Source organism: Homalodisca vitripennis, chromosome 4 (genome assembly GCF_021130785.1).
Source record: "Homalodisca vitripennis isolate AUS2020 chromosome 4, UT_GWSS_2.1, whole genome shotgun sequence".
In the NCBI taxonomy this organism is placed as follows: domain Eukaryota; kingdom Metazoa; phylum Arthropoda; class Insecta; order Hemiptera; family Cicadellidae; genus Homalodisca; species Homalodisca vitripennis.
In genome coordinates, this window is record NC_060210.1 from 41806994 (window position 1) to 41832925 (window position 25932).

General features: G+C 35.4%; 2 protein-coding genes across 2 annotated transcripts in view; both read right to left on the bottom strand.

Annotated features, from left to right (window-relative positions):
• Positions 1 to 3250: 3250 nt before the first annotated feature.
• On the bottom strand, positions 3251 to 14848 carry LOC124359199. The gene is made up of 3 exons (XM_046811754.1): positions 14611 to 14848; positions 10036 to 10158; positions 3251 to 4628 (listed from the first exon to the last, which is right to left on the bottom strand). The coding sequence occupies exons 1-3, from the start codon at positions 14772 to 14774 to the stop codon at positions 4457 to 4459; spliced, it is 459 nt and encodes a 152-aa protein (XP_046667710.1). The 5' UTR covers positions 14775 to 14848; the 3' UTR covers positions 3251 to 4456.
• A 6545-nt stretch (positions 14849 to 21393) lies between these two features.
• The window catches only part of LOC124359200 (glycoprotein 3-alpha-L-fucosyltransferase A-like), a 54758-nt gene continuing 50219 nt past the window's right edge, over positions 21394 to 25932 (bottom strand). Inside the window, exons 8-9 of the mRNA XM_046811755.1 lie at positions 25476 to 25673; positions 21394 to 22540 (exon numbers count right to left, since the gene is read on the bottom strand). Of these exons, the coding sequence (XP_046667711.1) occupies positions 22438 to 22540; positions 25476 to 25673 (301 nt within the window). The 3' untranslated portion in view covers positions 21394 to 22437. The remainder of the gene's footprint in view (positions 22541 to 25475; positions 25674 to 25932) is intronic.

Here is a 25932-nt window from a genome sequence, read left to right on the forward strand (position 1 = left end):
GCATGACAGCTTTTGCTCTTTATGCAACAACGAAGACTGACCTACCCAAAGGTGAAAATCCCTACAGCTAGCGGTCAAATTTTGCGCTTCCTGTACCCCACACAACTGTGTTTGGTAAAAAAAACCCATTACATGGGCTTTAAACTATACGGCCTACTGTCACAGAACAAAAGACTTCCAACAAGAAATAGTTGGTGGATCATCTTCTACTTCTACAAGAGTACTGTGACTTGAGAGTACAAGAATGAACTGAAAACAGAACGTTTACAAATGTCATAAATGTACTGTTTAGACTTTTATAATGATCTTACAGTAATTATTCCTAATTCTTGTAATTTTATCTTGTATTTTTGATGTTATAACTGTACTTAATGTTCATGTCAGTAAAAAATGAATGAATGCAAATAAGAACTATAGCAAAATGCGGATGCAAAACATGAAATTTCAGTTAAAATGCCAAGACCTGGGCGATTCTGTGTAAAAAGTTTCCATGAATTAGTCATAATAGAACTGTATTAAAGTGTATTGACAAGGGTAAAAGTTAATTAGATTTGGAGGTATGTTAATAAAATATAGGCATTCCTCCACATAATATAAAGTGTAAGCACAAGAATAGACCATAGTAACTTGTAATAGCATCATAGAATATGTTCTCATCCACATTAGTTTTTTCAAAGGTAAGAATAGCCATTATAGCAAGAGTATTAAACAAATATCAATTATTCAAGAGAAAACTACCAAATATTCTTCTGAATCTTAACAGCAAAATATTCCGTCTAGACTTCAATGTTTCGTTTGGTTATCCGTAAACGGATACTTGCAGTAGGTGTAACAAGTATGCAATGGAAAAGAAGTTATATTATTCCACGTAGTAAATAACAAGTCCATCATCGGTAATACTTAGTGAATCCTCAAGAGGGTTTAATTCTGGGTAGTATACACCTTTGATTGTACTATTTGTACCATGACAACTCGTAAAATTAATATTTATACCTTCCAGTTGAACCTCGAACCTAATGGATTTCCAAGAGCAGCACATCACACTAACCACAAATTTTGAGATATTGGGTAAATAGCGTTGGTCCATAGATCTGGTCTACTGCAAAGTATGACTGTTGAAGAAGACGTTTAACTCCCTTAGAATTAAACGTTTTTGTAATAATAAACAAGAGAGAATATTGGTTCCCTGCCCGTTTTGACCGGATAAGGCTGAAACAGAGCTAGACTTCCCTTCCTCAAGAGTGACAAGACTTGTAGAGAGAATATTGGTTCCCTGCTCATTTTGACCGGATAAGGCTGAAACAGAGCTAGACTTCCCTTCCTCAAGGGTGACAAGACTTTGACAATATGTTTCCATTATAGACAATATGCTTTATTAACAATATATGTTTCAGAGTCGTAGAGTTTTTACAAGTGAATTGTATTATTAAATGAGAGGTCTAATTAAGATTCATCATTCCATGAGAAGAACTCATTGAGTATGTGGTATGTGTGGTCTTGCAGCCAACACTGTAGGTTTCTCTTTATCCTGGGTTGTCTTTCAGATGATCTGGTAGCAGTCAAATATTTAGGACTGACTCTAGACCATAAGCTTACGTGGAATGACCATCTTAACAATATCCTGCACAAAGCAACGTGGGCGCTTATGACGTCCAGGAGACTTGCAGGAATCTCATGGGGTATAAAACCCCATATAGCACTATGGCTTTACAAAGCAGTTGTAAGGCCCCAAATCACTTATGGTTCATTAGTCTGGTGGACAAAGGTGAATCAGGTAACTGCTAAAGCCAAGCTTGAAAGCTTACAAAGGCTTGGCACAATCATTGCAACCGGAGCATTTAGGAGCAATCCTTCAGCGACCCTCGAGGTGGCTTTAGGACTTCCGCCTCTTGATGTCTACATAAAAGCTGAAGCACGCAAGTCAGCTTATCGGCTGATGGTTGCTGACTTGTGGAGGAATGGCAAGTCTAGAACGGGCCACGGCACCATCACCGAAGCTGTAAACCCAAACGCTATTCTCGAAATGGTCTCAGACATAATGAGAACGGAGTTTATATTCAATAAGCCATTCTCTGTTGACTTCTACTCCAGAGATGAGTGAAAATTGCAAGATAACACATCCCAACAATAAGAAAGAGCTTTGTCTGGTACATGGATGGCTCGCTTATTAAGGGCAGAACCGGATATGGAGTGTTCAGTCAATCCCCTAGAACTGCCCTTTGCGGCAGTTTGGGACGGAACTGCTCCATATTTCAAGCCGAAATCTATGGTATCCTGGCCTGTGCCAACCTAGGCCTCTCCAGAGGGTACCAAGGAAAGAACATCTACATAATGTCAGATAGTCAGACAGCTCTTAAAGCTCTTGACTCCAACAGCATTTCATCCAAGCTTGTGTGGGAGTGCTTCGACACTCTCTGCAAGCTTGGATCACGCAACTTTGTACGTCTTGGTTGGGTACCGGGCCATACAGGCATAGGTGGCAACGAATGCGCTGACGAGCTTGCCAAAAGCGGAGCAAGCATGCCATACACTGGTCCAGAACCGAGTTGTGGTATAGGCAAGTCAGCTGCTTACCAAAGTATAAACAAATGGTCCAGGAAGACACACCGCTTGCGGTGGCAGAGTCACCAAGGACAAGCACTCGGCAAAAGACTGCTTACTGACTCTAGCTTCACCAGATGGCTGATGGGGCTGGGCAGGGATCAGGTTAGTGATTGCCTTGATCACTGGACACGGCCACTTCAGGAAGCACCTAAACACTCTAGGTTTACGAAATGAGGACTTGGAGTGCAGACTCTGCAATAAGTCTGAAGAGACTGCAAAACACATAATACTGGACTGTGAGAGACTGGGAGCAAGGAGAAGGGCTCTTTTCGGTGATAAACAACCAGGCGACGAACCAGATGCTAGTATCGGGGAAAAGCTTCTTAGCCTAATTAAGGGCACAAAGATAGGCTTACCCCTCTAACATCAAAGGGGCACACAATAAGCTCAGGTTGACGTGTGAGGATCTGTGAATCCACCCCAATATCCCAACGCAAAAAAAAAAAGATTAGTAAAATCAAAATCAGGATAGTTTGAATTTTGAGATTTTTGTTAGCTAAATTAGCATTCGGCCCCACTGTGAGGCAGTGGAAGTACATTTAATACCATTAATCACTTACCTCAGTAGTGCTAGTAATTAACATTTATTATTCTTCTAAGGTGAAAATAACTCTTACACATTGCTTTAGAAAATGAACAAAAACACTTTTTATATTTATTGCTTTATTTTGAAAATTTCACATATTTATACATTACTTTTTCAGAAAAATTTTAAATTAATAATATTACAAATAGAAATAAGTGTGCCCTGTACCATTTAATAAGTAAGAAAAGATAAACAATAGTTTTCAAGAAGGTTAACATACACCTTAAAAGAAAATTAGGTAATCCATTATAACATCAGTCTTGTAGATCTGCACTGTATTAGTAAATATTTGTAATATTTATTTTAGTTTATTTCAGTTGCAACCTATAATTATATCAAGATTATAACGGTTAAAACAATGTGTAATAAGATTCAATAAAGTTTTGCAAACTGATAATGAAAATCTAAACAATCCTTGAATTAATTAAAACAATTCCAAGCATCAGATAAGAATCATAAAAAAGAAAATAATAAATAAAAAGGTATTTTTTACAAATTTTCTATACTAATTAAAACTAATTTATTACTAGTGAAGTCCATGTTTTAAATCAGCCTAGCATGAACTTGATTTTAATAAGTACTTAACTATTGCCACTTATCTAGACTTGATTATTGCCATTTTGTATACACACAATGAATAAATAGTGTGACATACCTCATATTAATTTAAAATGTTTTACAGCCGAGGTTTCATGACTAAAAAACCCAAGGATATTAAACAATTTCATTGAATGAAATAAGATATTAGGAGAGGCCACCTATCCAAAATTATAATTAAGTAAGTACAATTTTTATTTTCAATATAAGAAATCATTTAATATTCATTTGTTTCAGAAATGTTTGGAAATAACTAATTCAAATATGATGACAATTCTATTTTTATTGCAAAATACCAATTCAAAACAATCCTTGATTTAATTTAAAATACTACTATTCCAAACCCCAAATAAGAATCGTAAAAAAGAAAGTGTTATATTGTTTGTATTTAGTATTTAAAAATCTGCTACTAGGTAAACAAATTATACGATTAAGACTGGGGGTTTAAAATTCATACATTTATCCTTTATACTAATGCTGAGACATCTGATACCTAGAGTGATTTGTGTTACTGGTCTCATTGGTCAGAGGGCTAAAGCTGCAATCAGTTTTTGTATTGTTTTATTTTAGACGATGCTAACAGTGGCATATTATTAATGTAATTGAAAGATGCCAGTGGAATAGTTAAGAGACCTTTGGTTACAAGGAAACATAATCATTACACAGACTTCACTTCAGTTTGGAGTCAATAAATTCTAGGTACTCCTTGCCGACAGCCGTTAATGTTACTCCGGAGGCAACTCCAGCAGCCACGGCTAGGTATTTGTTGTCTGGCAGGACATTTCTCAGCACAGCCCACATCAGCACAGAACCAAACGTGAATAACAGTGACCCACATGCACTGCAACAAACCATTTTATTTTTATGCTCACTTAATTTACCAGGCAATCTGACTATCTTATGCATGTGAAAGAGATAATATTCGTTGGTTAACCCATTAAAACAAAATAAATGCATTCAACTCATGATTTAATATTTAAAAACTAAGTTGAATCCCTATAAATGATAAGCTATCAAAATATCTTATAAAATTCCAAAATATGACAATTCATTTTAATGCACAAGCATGCTTGAACGTATTTTATCTTTCTTCAATTGACTCACTTTTTGTCTCGCTCTCCATTGTCACTGTGTTGTAATGTCACAACCATTTTTAGCATGGGAATGTGATGCATAGAAATAATAATTTATAATATTTTAATTTGTTATGTTATTATGTGCATTGTCTTAACCTTAACCCGCGAGAACTCGCGCTACAAGAAGTTACGCAATAACTCGCGTTTTTAGATCGAATCTAACATCCTCCAACCAACTAAGAACGGCTTTTTCATGGTCTTCATTCATTGCAATAATTGTAAAGTCATAAAAGAGCAATCTACGAAATATAACTCAAAAGCAAACAGAAAAACAAGAAAAATCACTTAACTGATGGATTTAATCTGGCAGTTACGCAATCACTCGCGCCGTTAGATCGCTCCTAACATTGGGCTGACGCGATCACTCGCGCTGTTAGGTTGAAACTAATAACCCGCGAGGAGCGTCCACCCCACCCACCATGACGCCCCATCCCAGCAACTTCTAATGTCTAAACATGATGCAATACGCAGCAGGCATACCCATAGAAGCATAAATTAAGGGTTCAGTGTTGTAAGATAACAAATAAAAAAATTTTTTTATAACACAAAAATTATGTTAGATTCAATCTAATAGCGCGAGTGCTCCCGGGTTAAAGGCTCAGTGGGGCCTACTCACTAATACGTGAGAAGGCCCAAGCGAGTGATATATCACCTGCGCTTAGCCACTTTTCTCGTATTTTGTGCTTTTCTGTAACTTGTCCCATGTACATTTTGTACTTATTATATGTAGAGTATGTATATGTTTGATGTCATTACTTGTCATTATTTCTCTTACAAAATAACTTGGGTTTCCTTTATGCCAAGATATATGAACAGCTGTTTGTCTCTGTTGTTCTTGTCTACTTACCACTGTTTCTTCGTTGACAAACACAGATGTTACTACTGTAGTGCCATACATTGCTTTATTGTTTGTTTCATAAAATTGTGACTTTATTTTTTTTCCTCATTTAAGCCTCAGCATCAGCTATGCCGGCTTCGAAGTGCACTGGTTTTTATTTATTATTATTATTAAATTTTTGGACCTCCCCGGGATATGAACCCGTGATCTCTCGGTTAGAGAGCCGAGACTATAACCACTTAAATAGGAGGACATTGTAACTTAAATACGAGGGTCGTCCAGAAAGTAAAGAACGTTTTATTATAAGTCAATAAAAACAAAAGATAAGAGCATGAAAATTTATTTATAAATACTTATAAACTTACTCTATTTTTCTACAAAATCGCCGGAACTGTCAAGGCACTTGTTGTAGCGTGGCACCAGTTTTTCTATACCGACGTTATACTGTTCTGCCACCAAGGAATGAAGCCACGTTTTTACTCCTTCTTTGAGGTCTTCGTCACCCAAAAAGTTTTTTCCGCCTAAAAACACTTTCAACTTTGGAAACAAGTGATAGTCACTCGGAGCCAGATCTGGACTATACGGAGGGTGTCCGAAGATTTGCCATTTGAAAGAATTGAGTTCTGCTTTGGTTCGTGCACTGCAATGAGGCCGAGCATTGTCGTGGATCAGCACCACTTTCGACGACAGCATTCCGCGTCGTTTGTTCTGAATAGCGCGGCGAAGCCGATGCAAGGTCTCGATGTAGGCCTCTGAGTTGATTGTTTCGCCTCTCGGCATGAACTCCACATGGATTAGGCCTTTTCGGTCCCAAAAAACTGTTGCCATCAATTTCCTGGTGTTCAAATTTGGTTTTTCTTTCCTGTTTTTTGTTGGTGAATTCGAGTGATGCCATTCCATTGACTGGAGCTTTGTCACCGTAAACTGCCTTAATTTGCCTATAAATTTCAATAGGTCGAACATTCTGTGCATTCAGAAACCGTATCACACTACGCAGTTCACACTTGGCGGGATTTTCAATTAACGCCGCCATTTTAAACTTTCACAGGAGACGCAAACGTGACCTCACGGTACCGCTACTCAGCTCACACTGAGGCAGAAGGTGTGGCTAACGAACAAGCTATCTACCGCGGTGGTGGGTGAACTGCGCCGCCCGTGATGCGCAATCGTTCTTTACTTTCTGGACGACCCTCGTAATATACAGCATATAGTTATAAACAAGTATATATATATAAGTAAACTTACTTCATAGTTCTTAATACCTGTGTGAAGTTATTTGAATATTTTTCTGATTACATATTGTACACTTTTTTAATATTTTGATAAACAATAACTGAATTCTTGTGATTTTTTTGAATTTGTAGCATATTATATTACAATTACAAATAATAGGTCTTCTATATATTTTACAACAGGTAAATTATATTTTTGTTTTTCAAATACAGTGACAATAGTCCATTTTTGTAAAATAATTTAATAAAAAGGCTATATGTAAACATATACAAAAATATATTTATATGTATTTTGGCTAAACGACATATTATCTAAAGAAGTATTTAACAAATTCGCTACTGAAGGGCATAGTAATGATGTGTCATGACACCTATATCATACATTGCATGACATAGTAGTCAAAGTATTAACATTGTAAATTATAGCTGGAGCTGTACTGGTATAAGAGGTATGTTCAAAAATTAACAGCAATTTAAATTTTTTGTAAGATATATTATTTATTTGTCTACATTAATCTTCAAAATAGTCCCCCATTAGATAATATGCACTTATGCAGCGCTTTTTCCGTTCCTCAAAACACTTCTCAAATTCGATCCTTGGGACAGCCTTTAGCTATTTCAGTGTTGCACTTTTAATATCATCTATGATTGTTTTTAGCTAAAATTCGCGAACAAGCAATGAAGAGTGAACAGGTGCATTTTCATGGTGTAAAAGCCATGAATTGTTTTGCCACAAATCTGGGGTTTTTTTGATTGTTTTACGCAAATGGTGTTGAACTTGCAGGTAGTATTCCATGCACTACGCCATTAAAATCAAACAACACAGTGAGCACAACCTTCACGTTCAAATGCACTTGTCAAAATCTTTTTCGGTCTTGGCGATCCAGAATTCCTCCACTGGAATGATTGAGCTTTGGTATTGACATCATATCCGTAAACCCATGTTTCGTCCTCTGTTATAACACGTTTCAGTAATTCTTCATCGTCGTTGACTTCCAACTTTCCACTTTGTTCCACTTCATTTATTTCTCACAAACAATTTGATAACTCTTTAATCCACTTTTTTATTTAACAAACAAAAATTACTGAGTTCATAAAACATGTCTAACTTTACCAGTCGAAATAAGTAACCAATGAATACTGCTGCTGCAAATGTTACTTCAGGGTATGATTACCAACCAACATAATAAAAAAAGTTGACAATCGGACTCTCCAAAGCTGCAAAACTTAACAATTCCTATTACTTTTTGAACACGCCTTGTATAACACATCCAGCACCGACGGACACAGTAATTGTATGTGATGACACTTGTAATATCATACAATAGTATAGTTTGGTAGTCAAAAGTGTTAACATTCTATATAGCTAGAGCTGTACTGGTATACATGGTGAGGTGGACCACCTGTCTGCAATGTATAGCAGCAGACCCGAAAACCTACCTTCTTCATTTTAATGAAAACCCCCATATTCGATCCTAAAGAGTTCAGAAAAATAATTTTTTAACACCGAAAAATACCCCAAAAAACAGGTTTTTTCAAATATTTTCAAATGTAAAGGCAGGCTGAGCTGTACCTCATTTTAAAGGACTCTATTCACAGATAATATTGAAGAAAAAATGCGCCATTGTAGGTGAGTGGATAGACACAACAGTAACTCAGTGACAAAATAGACGTAACTTGACACACAACTAAATCTTAACAATAATTCACATGCCATGGCATTACATATGCACTGCAACCACTTTTCATTATCTATCTTCTGCATTTCAGAAGTTGCAAGACTTTTTTAATGTGATCCTATTATTTTCAAACATTTACTACTGCAAAAAAGCAAGATATTGTACATAATTTACAAAAGCCAGAAGAACATTTACTGAACATGGACTGAAGGATGACTTGCTAAAAAACACAATAATTCCTGGATTTGTCCTTAAGACCGATTTTAGTCGAGTACTACACAGGAAAGGTGGAGTGGCCATTTAAATAGCGGAGGAATGTGAAGGAAGTGCTATGCCAGTGAATATTACACACTACTGTGCAGAATTGACTTGTGAAATTGCTATGGTAAAAATCTCTCAAGGAAAGGAACTTTTCTTTGTTATAGGTATCTACAGACCACCCAATGGAAAACTTGAGGAAGCTCTTGATGTAATTTCCAATGTTTTAGAAGAAACAAGGGCAGAAAACTATTCCTTGATTATGATGGGTGATATAAATGTAGACAGTTTAAAGCCACACAGCCGGGACAACTTTATTTTAAATGAGAGACTAAACAGGCACAATCTATCTAGACTTTTGCTTCCTGCCACAAGAATAACTCCTCAATCCTCGACCTCTATAGACTGTGTATGCACAAACCTCAAACATGACAAATTGAAAACAGCAGTTATTGAAGCAGGTATATCTGACCATACAGCCCAGGTAACCACAGCACAGTTTAAAAGATGCACCACTTCCTCCAACAGTATTATACAGAGACATTTCAAAGAAGAAAACATCAGTGCATTAAGAGCTGCATACGTAATTAATTGTAGAATTTCACATAATCTGTTGAATTAATTAAAACAACTTACAAAAACATTTAAATGTAAGTATTAGCTTATTTCTAGGATTAGATTTATTACTAAATTGTAAGAAAACGTTTGCTTTACATCATGCACTAGTGTGCATCATATAGTGTGAGTAACTCAATTTATGACCAAATTAATATCTCCCTGATAGCATATCTTACTAATGTACATTTTTATCTAAATCTAGAATTTCTTGAGTTTACTTCATTTTAAAATAATTTGTTAAATAGCCATATTTGTTGTATTTAACCATATTATTTAATACACTATACTATTAACATGATACGAAAATTAATAATAACTCTGAATCTAGAAACAGGAAAGAAAATAAATTAAACATTTTTTAAAACTACAATACCAAAAATAATTCACTATAACAGATTAGAAATATTTAATAAAACCATAGTCAAGTAGTAAATCGGTTCTAAATCTATGCAGATAAAACTAAAATTAATGGAATATTATTATTTACCTGTACATAACCTGCTTCTTTGCTACTGCACTCTTAACCAGTTTGGTGTTGGAGATATAGAGTCCAGTCCCCACTACTGAGCCCACCAGTAAGAAGTTGGTTATGTCTCTCTTTGGAGATATTCTGTAAAATGTTACTTAATAAGTAGCTGTAACGGGCACTAATAAGTATATAATGAGATCACAAATCTAACAGAGACATAAGAATAGTAAAATGAATAAATATTTATTGTTGTATATTTACATCTAGGTGTAAAATGAACACTGAAAATAAACAGTAGCCTACTGTTAACGTTAACTAATCCTACTAGTCTACTGAGTATATAAACTGTGATAACTAACTGCCTTAGCTTATAACTAAACGGATACCCCAGCAGGCCCATGTTCCATCTGAACGAATACCTTCACAGCTGAATTTTCTAGTATACAATAACGAGCAATACCATTGCTGTTCGTGCGGCCACTGACCGTAAATTAATTTGTGCCCGCGCGCAAAAACAATACGATCCGCAATGGGTTATAGGGTTAAACATAAGTATAGGCTCAAATAATAAATTTTATATGCTAAAATTAAACTAAAGAATATGTTTAACCCCAGAAAAATATAAGCGTGATCGGCATTTAGTACATCTTTTTTTTTTTTTTTTTTTTTTCCTTTGGGATATTGGGGTGGATTCCTAGATCCTCACACGTCAACCTGAGCTTATTGTGTGCCCCTTTGATGTTAGAGGGGTAAGCCTATCTTCGTGCCCTTAATTAGGCTAAGAAGCTTTACCCCGATACTAGCATCTGGTTCGTCGCCTGGTTGTTTATCACCGAAAAGAGCCCTTCTCCTTGCTCCCAGTCTCTCACAGTCCAGTATTATGTGTTTTGCAGTCTCTTCAGACTTATTGCAGAGTCTACACTCCGAGTCCTCATTTCGTAAACCTAGAGTGTTTAGGTGTTTCCTGAAGTGGCCGTGTCCAGTGATCAAGGCAATCACTTGCTTAACCCGATCCCTCCCCAGCCCCATCAGCCATCTGGTGAATCCGGAGCTAGAATCGGCAAGCAGTCTTTTGCCGAGTGCTTGTCCTTGGTGACTCTGCCACCGCAAGCGGTGTGTCTTCCTGGACCATTTGTTTATACTTTGATAAGCGGCTGACTTGCTTATACCACAACTCGGTTCTGGACCGGTGTACGGCATGCTTGCTCCGCTTTTGGCAAGCCTGTCGGCGCATTCGTTGCCACCTATGCCTGTGTGGCCCGGTACCCAACCAAGACGCACACAGGGTACCGGTACGGGCACTGACCGTAAATTAATTTGTGCCCGCGCGCAAAAACAATACGATCCGCAATGGGTTATAGGGTTAAACATAAGTATAGGCTCAAATAATAAATTTTATATGCTAAAATTAAACTAAAGAATATGTTTAACCCCAGAAAAATATAAGCGTGATCGGCATTTAGTACCACATCAGCCATCACAAGACGGTACCGTAATGACAACATATGCTATTAAAAATTTGTTTAAACATTAGTGTGGGCTTAAATAATAAAGTTTATGTATTAAAACTAAACAAAATAACATGTACTATACATATAAATATGTATTAACCCCATAAAAGTATGAGCATGATCGGCGTTTTGGTGCCGTGTCGGCCATCACAAGACGATATAACAATGTAATGACAACATACGTTATTAAATATCTGTTTAAATATTAGTATACGCTCAAATATTAAAGTTTATGTATTAAAATTTAAAAAAAGAACATGTACTATACGTATAAATATGGGGTAGACTTTAGTAAGCGGCCTACACTTGTTAATCGATTGTTATTATCGAATGGTTCAATTGTTTTTATTCGAACGATAATTCAATATTACAATTTATTTAACTTAGCATATGAATATAACTATTAGTTATACAGTAGAACCCCTCATATCCGGCCACCACGGGACCAGCCCCTGGCCGGATAACGATTCGGCCGGATAAACCAACCTACAGTACACAGCACTTGACGAAACAAAACAATTGTACTGTACTGTACTAACCGCACTGGAAATAATCAACGAACTGTTTACAGGTTAAACCTATTAGCTCAACTGAGGACAACACAGGAAAATATACACAAATAGATACACCAAAATAACGCAAGAGTCGTGGGAGACTAGTGCGTGCAACTGCGCGTCTGCAAGCCGTGGTAAATAAATTTCTATATTGGCTTCCGGGAAGTGGCCGGATAAACCGAGGTGCGGTAAAACCGAGGCCGGATATGAGGGGTTCTACTGTAGTAATTTTAATGGAAACAATAAGAAGTAACTTATATTTTGAGACTTTGAAAACGGCGATGAATATGCTGAATATGTCAGATCTTTCTCACAAGTGACGAGATTTGTTTACGTGGCTTCAACATGTGGTTTTGACTGCTGGTAACACATGGGGAGAATTCTTTCCTTCATAAGACAATAGCTGTTAATTACTGATATCTAAGTCTAGGCCATAGTTGGTTTTGTTGTTTTGTAATGTTATTGTAAAATGTATGTATTTAAAAGTGTAATGTACATATTTCTTATTATTACTGTAATTTATTGTTACTCTTTTTGTGTACGATTTTTAAATACATCGAAGTTGGATAATAGGCTATATTGAATTGTTCAATAACAGCAATCGAATAATGAGTGTAGGCTGCTTTTTAAAGTCTCCCCTAAATATGTATTGACCCCAGAAAAACAAAATGAATCAAGGTATAATACTATACCCATCCGCTTTTTACGTTTTTGCTAGGATTTGCGTAAGAACATAAATGTCAGATTTTACAAAAATCTACGTAAAATTGAAAAATATTAAGATAAATCTATGAAGTAAAATTTTCCACTTAAAGAATTAAAGGTAAATCTTAAGCTCAGCGACTACCCCTCCAATCGCCGTAATTTTTTGCATACTAACACAGGTTAACGTAATTTCACCGAAACAATAGTCCCGATTATCGCTAACATATAAAAACCAGTTTTTTGGCAGTAAAATGTTGGCAATACAAAACACATAAATAACGAGATTTTTGACTATCAAACTATAAACAATGGCCGACCATGGTCGTTTTGATGAGTTTACAGTAGTCACGTGACAAACAGGAAAGTTTCCGATTGGCCGGGCGGGTCACGTGACCTATAGGACGGCTTCGATTGACCGCCAGACGTAAACAAACAAACCCACATGGACAAGGAATAATTAGTGAAGTTATTGACATGGCGTGCGATGGTTCTTGTCACACGCTAAAAAGACCCTAGCTTGCGTATTCAAAACTCAGATCATGCGATGCTTGCCCGCTGCGCAGCGCTTTGCGCTGCTTGCTCTTTTAGAAAAAAAATTAACTCGAGCTTGCAAAGTCCAAGCCCAGATCACGCCATGACTGCTTACACACACAAAACTCAGACAGAACTAACGCAGGTTTCATTACAAGCAAAAGGTAACCGGCGCGCGTTTATCACTGATAAGATAAGACGAGTTTATACTAGAAGTAGTACCTGGACTACTGCCCTACGAACTAATAATACCAAAAAAACGAATAAATGCGATGTCAGTCAGGTTTTTTTTAATTTTATTTTTTCTGACATTTTTTTTGGGGGGGGGGAGTAAACGGCTACGGCGATAATCGGGATTATTTTTTTTTTCGGTGAAATTACGTTAACCTGTGTTAGTATGCAAAAAATCATGGCGATTGGAGCGGTAGTCACTGAGCTTAAGATTTACCGACTTAAATTTCCTTTAAAACTACACCAAAAATCATAGATTATAACTGTACAAAACCAATTTCTTGCTTACAAAAAAAAGAAATAATTTAAAATTATTTTCAAAACGAAAAAATCTTATATAGGCACTTTAGTGCTTATAAATTACAGTAGGCTATATTATAAGCTGCTTCATTAGCTAAAAACAATAGTGCATTCAACCCAATAGCAATAAAATTTAATGTTTTGTGACAGTTTGCATTTTTTCATATTTAATTGCATTTGTAGAAAGAGGTTAGGCACGAGAATATTGAGTGGCTAATGGGTTAAAGTTTCCTCTTGGCTCTTCTTGTACATTTTTCAAATGTGTGTAAAAACGGACCTTGGCACTGAAAGGATTAAGTTAGTGTTTTTAAGTCTGAAACACCTTAGTGTAGCTATATGGAAACAGTTTTATGTACAGTGCTTACACAAAACATAGTCATTATTATTCTGGGCTGTAATAGGTTAGGCCAATTCATAATTTTAGCTCTTGATAAGCTATAAAATTATTTAGGCTTATAGAGGTGGGCTATAAACTTTGCTTTTAGTTAACAATATTCCAATTTAAGACTGAAATTCGATAAATTAAATAAACTAAAGACTTACAACAGATGAAAGTGAAACTTTTAGTTCAATAGGCCTAGGCCCAGAAATAACAATTTTAGTTTGCGTTTCTGAATGTTTTCCTTGCATTATGCAATATTTGTTATTGCTAAACAAGATTGACTCTAAATTTACTTTAATGACAATCATCTACAAGAATAACTTTCAATGCCGGCAGCGTGACCCCACCTAAAGCAGCCCTAGGATTGAAGAATACTTACTTGATCATCAAGTTAGGATTCATAACGTTGACAGACAGAAGTCCATAGTTCGCTACACCATACAGAGGGGCGTAATAATGAAGAATGTTCGATTTTGTAAAGGGTTTAACACCATATTTCTCTAAACTAGATTGCGCATTACCACTAGGAGACGAAACAGCCATGTTTGTATTAACGTATCAGACGACAAAAAGGATGGATCTGATCACAGATGATAGAGAGAATAGGCATTCCACAAACCCATACACCACAACTACACTTTGCTCTTGCAGTGATGCAACCACGGACCAATGTTTCAGCAAACTTTTCATCATAGTTTTTTTTTTTATTTGTGAGCACTGAAAATATAATTATAATGTTCACATTTGTTTTATTGCTCAATTTCTAAAAGAACTAGTGCACTTTTGAAGATTTATTTAGCAAATAAAGAAGAACACTATATTTTAGAGGATTTTCTGTACCTTAACATTTGCTTATTTAAATGGCGAATGCCTTCAATCGTGCAATATTGTTTTAAATACATAACAGAAAATACCTTTTAGAATCACATACTCAGATTATATTTAGTTAATAATATCTCCAATTTTGTGTAGATTGTACAGTAACTTAATCGTGACGTAGAGATATTTTAGTAACCCTTAACTGACATGATGAGGTTTTTAGCACACAACTGCCAAGATGGGATTAGGTTTGACCCCAAATATTTTATTAATATAAAAACTAAGGAGTTCATCTAGCGGTTGGGCTGACCTTAGTTCAGGTGATCTCCAACGACCTGAGCTTACTCCTCCCCAGGGGTGACTCTCAAGTGCCACTCAATCGGATCCGGTTTTTATATCGTCATTAAGACGATATTACATAATTATAATCATCGATATAATAAAGCTATTCTGAGTTTTGAACAGTAACTAACGTATCAACCTTACAAACTTTTTAATTGTCTTGTCTTGTCTCAATTAAAGAATTGTCTCTTACTAACAATAACACAGTCTACAGCTCGCGGAGGACCGTCTACAAGTAGAAGTCTAAAAAGTAGCATGTCATGTAAATATTTGTACGAAATAGAAGTACGGTTTTCTAGAGAGGATTCTTACAACAACTTCTTGAAAGTGGTTAACCATCGCCACCCAGAAGAAAAACATAAATAGTTACAAATATTTCGTTTTGCCTGTTATAAATGTTTCTTATGTTATCATTTTCTTTATTATTTTTGAGTTTTTCCTATTTCCAGTTCAAATTTTTGTGTTCTATCGGTATAGTTCCTTTATTATTTATGATATTATTACTATGTGTTTTATATGAACTATTTTAATACTAAATATGATTGATATTATGACTATATAAATGTTTATAGACTCGAATTCGATATATGAATATTCCCTGGGATTTGAATCCAACCAATGGTTGGGCTCGGATAAACGCTAGTTAAGCGTCCTGCTTGAGATGATCCTGCTTTCTACTAAACCCCAGGATCTAGGCTAGTGCCCCGATTGTGTACTCTGCGCGGAATCGTACCACATATTGATTTTGGATTACTGGTGGCTTCCCAATCTCACGATATGATGTAAACCGAGCCTAAGGGATGCATGGCGCAGGGGTAGGGCGTCACGAACGGAGCTCCTGGGGTTGGGCGCCCTCCCAAACGCAAAAAGTCACTCAAGGCTCTGACTAGGTTGACCTTTTACTTCCTCGGCATTCGTAGGACCTTTAATGGATTCTGAAATCAAGAACGCAACAAGGAAAGGTTGATCTGGAAAGGTTACAACAGGCAGTTGCATCTGGTAGTTTGCCTTTGGGCGCCTCTGCCTGTTCATCATGCTCAAATAACATCAACGAAGATTCAGCACTTGGTGGTTTTGATGTAGAGGTTAAGCAGACCAGCAGAGGTGTGGCTACTGATCACGGGAATCAAGGACCTTCAAGTTAATCTGAAGCATAGCAAACCTGCTTCAGCTGTGTTCTGCAGACGTTTTTGGCGGAAGAATTTTACGTGCCCTGATACAAGAACTCTAGATTTGTAAGGGTAAAATATAAGAGGTTTCCATGGCAGGGTAAAAATTGTTAGCGCCCATGTTAATAATGCCAGAGCTTATATTGTTGTAACAAGGTGAACAGTATTTCTGTTCTAGAATGTTGTTCCTGGGTTCAAGCTGATTGGGGCTGGTACTGGACGAACCCTGTTGATTACATCATTATATCTCCTGTATGAGGATGTGGATTTCACGCTCTCTAGAGAGATGGCTACCTTGGTGCATCATGTTGGGACGAACGGTTTGGAGTTGGTGATTGGCTGTGACGCTAATTCACACAATGAGGCGTGGGGGAGCACCAACACAAACAGCACAGGTACGTCACTTCTGAGTCTATAATGTCCCCCAGTCTAGTGATTGGAAATGTGGGTAATTTTCTTACGTTTCGCATGCGTAAGGAGGTGCATATTTGGACTGCAGAGGACTCATTGCAAATTTCTTTGACTCATGACTTTTACTTCAACATAGAGCTTGAAGCCGCTGAGCAAACATATTTGTTCTCTCACCTGTCTTTGTAAAGTGTAAGTATATGGATTGTCCAGAATTGTTAGCTGCTATTGGTTTTAGTATTCCTTCCAGGTCAATATCTCGGGAGTCCTTCGTCCTTGATAGCATCAATCCATAATTAATTCTGTCTATAGAATAGAAGGCTGGGCAACAGAGTCTGTTGTCTTAGATTCTTCAGTGAATCCCTAGCATTTTAGGTCTCAATACTCTCTTCTATGGTATGTTTTAATTTTTGTTATTAAATTATATTGTTGCCTAAAAATTAAGTTAAGTTCATGTTGTATTATTTCAATTACTGCTATCTAAGTTGATTCATATTTTCTGTTTGTTGTCTTATCTCTTCAATTTATAATATTTTATAGTTTTTGTACTGTAATATGCTTGTAAAACGGCTCTGTGGTTGGATAAATAAATGATTATGTAAGTATTATGACTTTATTGATTGGAAAAAGCAACTTCTTCAACCCATCTATCAATTTCAAAATTTATTATCCTCTTCATCTTCATTATTGGAGAGATCTAAAAACTCCTGGAATGGAGTCCCAGCCTGCAAAATAATTTTCACATTCCACACCAAAAGATTACACTTAGTGGTGGAATGTTCTAGCATATTGTTACATCAGTGAGAAAAAACATTTGTTAGGGTGTCCCTAATACTATAAAAATGTTTTTAATACACATACATTTTAACTTGTTATTATAAATTGTATTTTAAGCTAATGTTACTCCTATCTACAGCAAGTGAACACAGGATCTTACTGATATCAAACGTAGTATTTATTTTTAAGGCAAAAATGCATCAATCTGGAAAAAACAATATTTTACACATGTTCTAATCACTTCAACTGGCAGAATGGTGAATCGATTTTTCAGACTGCCCAACCAAAGGAACTCATAACCTAAATTATCCCATTTCATTTCCGACAATATGTCTTGTAGAATATTAACAGAGTTGCCTGATGATGAAACCTTTGGTTTCGAAAGGCCTCATCCAAAAAATAAACCATATTGGAAAGTATTAATTTATTAACATTTAGTACTATTTAAAAATATACTTTGAGTTACTATATGGCCATGCTAGGATAAAATGGAATAAAGATTAATTTAATTTCATTATTTTATAATAGTTCACTGATTCTCAGCTTTTGTTTGTCAGTGTTAATGATTCTCTTCATATAATGCTAAAATTATGATATATAATTGGCTATGTATCATTGAATGAATAAATAAAATAAAACAACAGAGATCAACCATCAGGAAGAATGACGATTGATTATTTGAGAAGCCTTTAATGCTGTCATGAATACAGCATGCAGGGGGGTTAGAAAAGGAAGGACTAAAAGTATGGGTTTACTATATTTTCTGAGAGTTTGAAAATTCTTAACAAATGGAGGAAGTAGAATATATTTTTAAAATAGAAGAGGTATGGTGTCAAACATAGATATTTCTGTGGTCGTGGGAGACGTGAGAACTGAGATGAGTGGATTGAGAATCAAACTAAAGATGCTGAGTGATTACATTCTAGTATGTTTATTCAATCTTAAAGATGTAGGTGGAGAAACAATTGGAGATCCAGAGGGTTGGTGCTTTAATTGTACCAATTAGACGAGAGGGTGGTATTGAAGGAATTGAAAGTGGAGTTGCATGCTGAAACATTTAATGAGGAGGTTTTAGTAGGATTGAATCTCTACAAAGCTGGCTGCAGATGAGGCCATTCCACCAGTAACAAGAAGGGAATGTAAGGTGGCATGGTGGATGATGGGGCTGACTTGGTTGAAAATAGAGATGAGAAGGAAATTACAGAGGCAAGGAAGAGGGAAAAGAACAGAAGGCTTGAGAGAGGAGTACATGGCTGTTAACTGTTATAGATATCAACAAGTGAAGAAGGTATTACTGAGGAAATGTATTATAGATGGGAGGAAAGTTTCCCACTGAATGCTTGGGGAAAGCATATAAAGTTTTCAGTGGGAAGGTTAGGTTTAAAGTCAAAAGGTTAGGTTCACCTTAGAATAGTTATAAAACAGGATGATACAGGGAAGTGAGGAGACATTGCAGAAATTCTTGAGAGTGTTGTTCCCAAATGATGTAGACAAGGAAAATGATACTGAGCCTCAGCAGCAACTGAGAAAGGAAATTGAAAGCACAGGATACAGAGGAGTTTTACCAAATAAGAGTGGGCAGTAAATAGGATGAAAAGGCTCCTGGAAAAGATTAGATAAAGAAAGATAGTAAAGGTGACTAAACTAAGGAGGTGGTTCTTTTAGACATTAAATAAATGATGAGGATAAGAAGGTTCCAGATAGATAAGTTTATTAATGTTTTCTTGAAGAGATAGGATAGGAACCTTGCACAAGTGAAGTCATATAAAGACTAGTGATGGGAATATTAGTTCAGAAATTCTATGTTAAAAGGATAGTTGATTTAACGAAGGTTGAGAGGAGAATATGTGAGAAGCAAACTATGAGGAAGATGTATTTTGCGGGTATTTAAGGCCATAGAACAAGCGGTGCAGAATGTAAGCAAGTATATATTATCTATATATGTAAATATTTTAATGGACAACAAGAGTGTTTTCGTAAGAGCATTGTGACCAAATATTATGAAGGAACTGACAGAATGATAATATCCGTGAAATTAGTGTGTGGTTATCATGAATTATTTCAGGGATAGGAGAGCTAAGTTAAGAATTGAGGGTGCTCAGGCAAAGAGAAGTAAAGAACCAGAGTGTTTACTCAAAGCTTAGTTCTGGGGCCTCTCCTGTGAAATGTGTTGTTCAACAGAACTTTGAGTTTGGAATTACGCTGGAGACAATTAAACTGACTGTTGGATGTTGTACTGAGCGTTTCAAAAGAGACAGATATTCTTAATGCTTAAAACCCTTTACACTCTGTAGGCCATTAAGTGTGGCCCGTTCTTCTCTCTTTCTCCGCTCAGGTGGAATTAAAGGTAGTTGTCCACTCACTCACCTCAGCGGCCCAACTAGTGGCCTGCATGCGTAACAGTGTAGTCACTACAACCACAGACAATGGATACGTTTCTGTATCCATTGTCTGTGCTACAACTAAGATTTAAATGACCTTTGGCTTTTGAAATTACTGAAGTTGAAATTAAATTCTTAGACAATTTACGAAGTTTATTAGCTTCAAGGTTAAAACTTTATTAATTGGTTATTTATTATTTGATCTTAAACTTACAAGTTAAATTAAATTTAAGTTATAGCTTGACCTATTTTGAAAGTATTTTTGTTTGTAGGATAAAAATAGAATCGGTTTCGAGTAGGTCTCTAATAGCAACAGAATTTAAAACTTTTTTCCATATTTTGAGGTTAAGCTCCACCAAATGATCTGTATTTTTATAGATTGATAAAATACACCATAGCAGACACTGACACTTGGATAAAAAACTATTCTAAACAATGTTTACTATGGCATGTGCTGTAAATACAGAAATATTAATTAAGTTACTTATTTGGCTGAGAGATTGTTGCACTTCCTAGAGCGAGGGCCATTAATAGTGGCCCAGCAAGCTGAGGGACAGGACATAGTTATAAATGTCCCAACTAACAGATAAAACCCCTCTGGCAATTCATAGTGGCCCCACAAGCTGAGAGCCATTTGATCATTAAAATCCGAGTTGATATGAATGAATCAGAATTAGGAGAAACCCGTATTTTAGTGGTTATGTAGAAGATTAGCTAACCATTTGAAGGTTGAATTTGCCAAGTTTAGAAGAGTTTTGAGGGGTAATGATGGTGTAGGTTTAAGGATGTTCAAGCAGTGTACAGTGAAGTGATTGAGACAATGCAGAGTACGATTGAAAGCTTTGATGGATAGGAATGTTAGGAGGCTTCTGATGAAGGAACAGTGAACATATTGGGCATTGTCCAGCCTTACACCAATGATCCAATCAGAATGATTGCAGAAGATACTTCATGAGATCTACAGGTTAAAAAAAGTTGCAGAATCTGGCAAAACATGGATAAAGCTGAGAAAATAAGTAGGTGTACGTGCAATGTGGCACACTTTATTTTAAATGTTATAAAGGACAACTATTGGACTTTAAATCCTCAATGGTTAGATCTGGTATACTGTTATGATCCAACATCACACATAGTCAGCAGTACCTGTACATAAATATAGATAGCTACAGTAAAGTTATAAAATTGTTAATATATTTGCCGGATTCTGTTCTTACGATTGGGATAGGTGAACTTCTCAAATAAGGTTAATTGCAAGAAACACAACACTTTTGTATTTAAAAATACTTTAATACATAGATATATAAACTTTGGCTTTCAACTTGTAGATAAACAAAGGTAAACAATTGTGTAGGCTAAGAAATGTAGTTCTTAAACACAAACAAAAGAAACTACTATGGAAAAATATACACATATACTTATGAAAATATTTACAAAATAATTTACAAATAAACAATGATTTTAAAATTATACAAATGTACATAACTTGCATCGACAATCCCGTCAGACCTAAATTTGACTAAAAGTACTATTCATTGTAATTTACATTGTTTACAAATAAACATTAGTTTAAAGGCACTAAAAATGCTTACAAAGATTTATCTAAGCATTTTTCTATAGGAATTCAGAGAAATCAAAATAATTAAATCTCTCAAATTCTTATAGTTTTTATTGCATTTAGCAGGAAATATCACTTATATAATATGACTAGGTAACAATCAGTATTAATTAATATTAATCATAGCAATAGCATTTGGGAAGACATTGTGAAAAAATTGATACATGGTTAACTGTGTTATTTTACCTTTTTAATATAATTCAAGATCCTTATAAACTAGTAATATTAAGTATTTAATTTTGAGAAACTACAAAAGAAAGTGGCATTAAAGAAAAGAGCTCACTTAATTTATTATAAGTAATTACAAAAGTACTCACAGCATAATTTTTACACCATCATGGAATATTTTAAATAGTTATGATTTTTGTACTTTTATGGTTATTAATCATATTTTACACATATTTTAACATGTTTTACATGAGTAAAACATAGCAAAGTCAAATCAATAAAAGTCTAATGGCTTGTTGCTAAATGTTGGAATGTAAACACAAAAATCAATTACAAAATAATGTATTGAAAGTATGCAACCCACATAACAAAAAGTGAAGTTAAAACTATATATTTATTTTCCTTTCCATTCGTATTGCTTTGCAACATCATTTATGATAAATCTTTAACTTAATCTATAATACAATGCAATTAATTATAAATTAAATTATGCCTTATAGGCCTTTCAGTCTAGAATCATATTGAGGTCATGAGAAGCACTCCCCATCTGGGTCCCACCATTGGTTTATATCCTCAATGGTTAGATCTGGCATGCTGTTGTGATGCAACATCGCACATAGTCGACAGTACCTGTACATAAATAAAGCATTAGACTCAATTCAGTAATTGTATTGAGAGCAATGAAAGCACTCCCAATCTGGACCCCACAACTGGTTTATATTCTCAATGGTTAGATCTGGCATGCTGTTGTGATGCAACATCGCATATAGTCGACAGTACCTGTACATAAATAAAGCATTAGATTCAATTCAGTAATTGTATTGAGAGCAATGAAAGCACTCCCAATCTGGACCCCACAACTGGTTTATATTCTCAATGGTTAGATCTGGCATGCTGTTGTGATGCAACATCGCATATAGTCGACAGTACCTGTACATAAATAAAGCATTAGACTCAATTCAGTAATTGTATTGAGAGCAATGAAAGCACTCCCAATCTAGACCCCACAACTGGTTTATATTCTCAATGGTTAGATCAAATGAAAAAAAGAGCAAATGAAAAGTTTATTTTTGAGTCACACAATAAATGTAAAGCTGCATGGAAAGTTATAAACGCTGAAACAGGTCGTGTGCCTAACAAAGCCAAAGAAAAAATCCCAATAACAGCTGATGATTTTAATAGCTTTTTTATTAATGTTGTTAATGTGTTAAAAAATAACTGTGATATTTTAGATGTAGCAAGTTCTGTTGATATGTTGAAATCGTCAGGTATTAAACCCCCTGGCTTATCTAGTTTTAAGTGGACAGTTGTAAATAGTAGAGATGTATATAGTTCTGTGTATAGGTTAAGTAATTCCAGATCAGAAGATGTCTATGGACTTTCTAACTTTGTATTAAAGGAAATATTAGATGCTATAATCTATCCTTTAACACAGCTGATAAACTGGGTGCTTACTGATGGAATATATCCACAGTGCCTTAAAATAACAATAACAGTACCTATACATAAGAAGGGTGACAAAATGAATTTAAACAATTACCGGCCTATTGCCCTAGTACCCGTTATATCAAAGTTAATAGAGACTATTGTGAAAAACCAATTGGAATATTACTTTGAGTACAATAATTTGATTTCTTCATCTCAGTATGGGTTTAGGAAAAATCTTTCAACTGTTAAAGCTGTAGAAAATATCGTATCTTATGTATTGAATAGCTTTGAAAATAAGGAAGAAACAGCTGCTGTGTTATTGGATTTAAGTAAGGCATTTGACGTTGTACCTCATGATGAACTCATTCAAAAATTGAAATATTATGGTCTGGAGAACAATGCTTTGTCTTTGATTATGTCTTATTTGAGCAATAGACTTCAGCTTGTCAAAGTAGGTGACCAGAGATCAGGACTTAAGAGGGTGGCAAGCGGGGTTCCCCAGGGCTCAGTCTTGGGCCCCTTCTTGTTTACTGTCTTCATTAATGATCTCCCTAAATTTGTCCCTGGTAAGGTTGTCTTGTATGCTGATGATACTACTCTGTTATCATCAGACAGAGACTCAAAATTAAATGATGTCGTTATGGGCTATATGAGGGAAAGGTCCTATCTCTGGTTCTCTGCTAATAAATTAACTGTGAATAATAACAAGACCGAGGAAATTGTCTTTAGTTTACGTAATTCTGTAAATAAGTCTGTAAAACTACTTGGTATCAATTTAGACTCAAAGCTTAGCTGGGGAATCCATACAAACCATTTATGTATTAGATTGGCAAGAGTAATATTTCTACTAAAAAAACTAAAATTGTATACAAGTCTTAATCTTGTCATTAGCGCATATTACGCTTTCTTTAATGTACACCTTCTGTATGGGGTTTTACTGTGGGGCAACTCTAGTGGAGCCAAGACTGTGTTTAAGTGGCAAAAGAAAGCCATACGCTGCATAGTAGGAATTAGCGACAATGAGTCCTGTAGGCCATTTTTTGAAGAACTGGGTATACTTACGCTTCCATGTATATATATATATTACACAGTTTAGTTTTTGTTAACGAAAATCTCGACTCTTTCAATCTTAGAAGCTTTAACCATGAACACAACACTATAATTAAAAATACAATTGATGTGCAATATGCTAGGTTAAGTAAAACTCAACAGAACTATGCAATAACCGGAGCTAGGCTATTCAATAAGTTACCATTAAGTGCTAGATCAATTTCTGTTGGTAGGTTTAAGAATGTTGTTGCAGAGTGGCTCAAGAGAAAAACATTTTATTCTGTAGATGAGATTTTTTATGCTAATTTTAGTGACTTACAATTTTAAAATTTTAAACAATTTTAAACTTTTAACATAGATATAGATTGTATTTATTTTAGGCTCTGTAGGCCTACTTAGTGATATTTTTAATATCATATTTGACTTTGTCAATACAATTTTGTAATTGTTGGACGACAATAAAATGATTCTGATTCTGATTCTGATTCTGATCTGGCATGCTGTTGTGATGCAACATCGCACATAGTCGACAGTACCTACATTATGCAGTATGCAGTATTTACATTGCCATTGTCTTAGTCAATTATAATATATAAATAACCATTTTCTCCAATATATATACATTAAATTGTATAAATGGCAATAGCCTTATTTAATTTCAATAATCGCAAAAAGTACTTGCTCCGCCGGGAGCAAGTACTTTTTGGGATTAAATGTTTATTGAAATTATATATATATATATATATATAAAATTGGAGAAAATCGTGAATGGTGGAAGAGGTGGTGAAGACGTGCACATGTTTAAGTAAGACTGGACCAAATATGGAACTTTGTGTGGGCTATCACAAAGTTATAATTAATAGGTACTCACCCTCATTTCAAAAGACAATATTTGTCAGACAAGCAATGCAATCAAGTTTATCTTTAAATTTCGAGGTACAGCATTCCTTGTCAGTGACTTATCAGTGCTTGATACCTGATGAGATTTAGGATCTTATTGTATAGGACCATGCACCTAGCCAACAATATCTATACATATTTTACTTCTACCGTTATACAATTTTAGAATATTATTTATTGTACATACCACGATTTGACAAAGAGTCCAGTGCCTTGCCAGCTGAGATATCTGTTGAAGACCATGTCATCATTGTAGATGGTGTCCAGGTGCCAGGCCAGATCCCGAGGGGAAGGGAAGTCATCTGTGTGGATGAACGAGCCCTCTGGCACCAACTGCTCGTAAACTGAACGAGGCGGCCACATCACTACTGGCACTGTGTTCGCTCTGTAATAAATATCAACCGTTGCTAGTGAATAAGGACTTTGATCGTGTTCTAAATAATCTTTAACCAAATCACTATCTTAACTTTTATAGTAATTGAGTTAATGTGAATTGTACATGTAGAATTTAAATATAACCCTGCTCCATTACATCTAAGTTTCAACTCAACAAAATTTCTTACCTTGTTCCTTAAGAGTTATGAGATTGTAGTAATAAAATATATTATATCATTTCAAATACACTAAAACAGTTTATCTAAGCT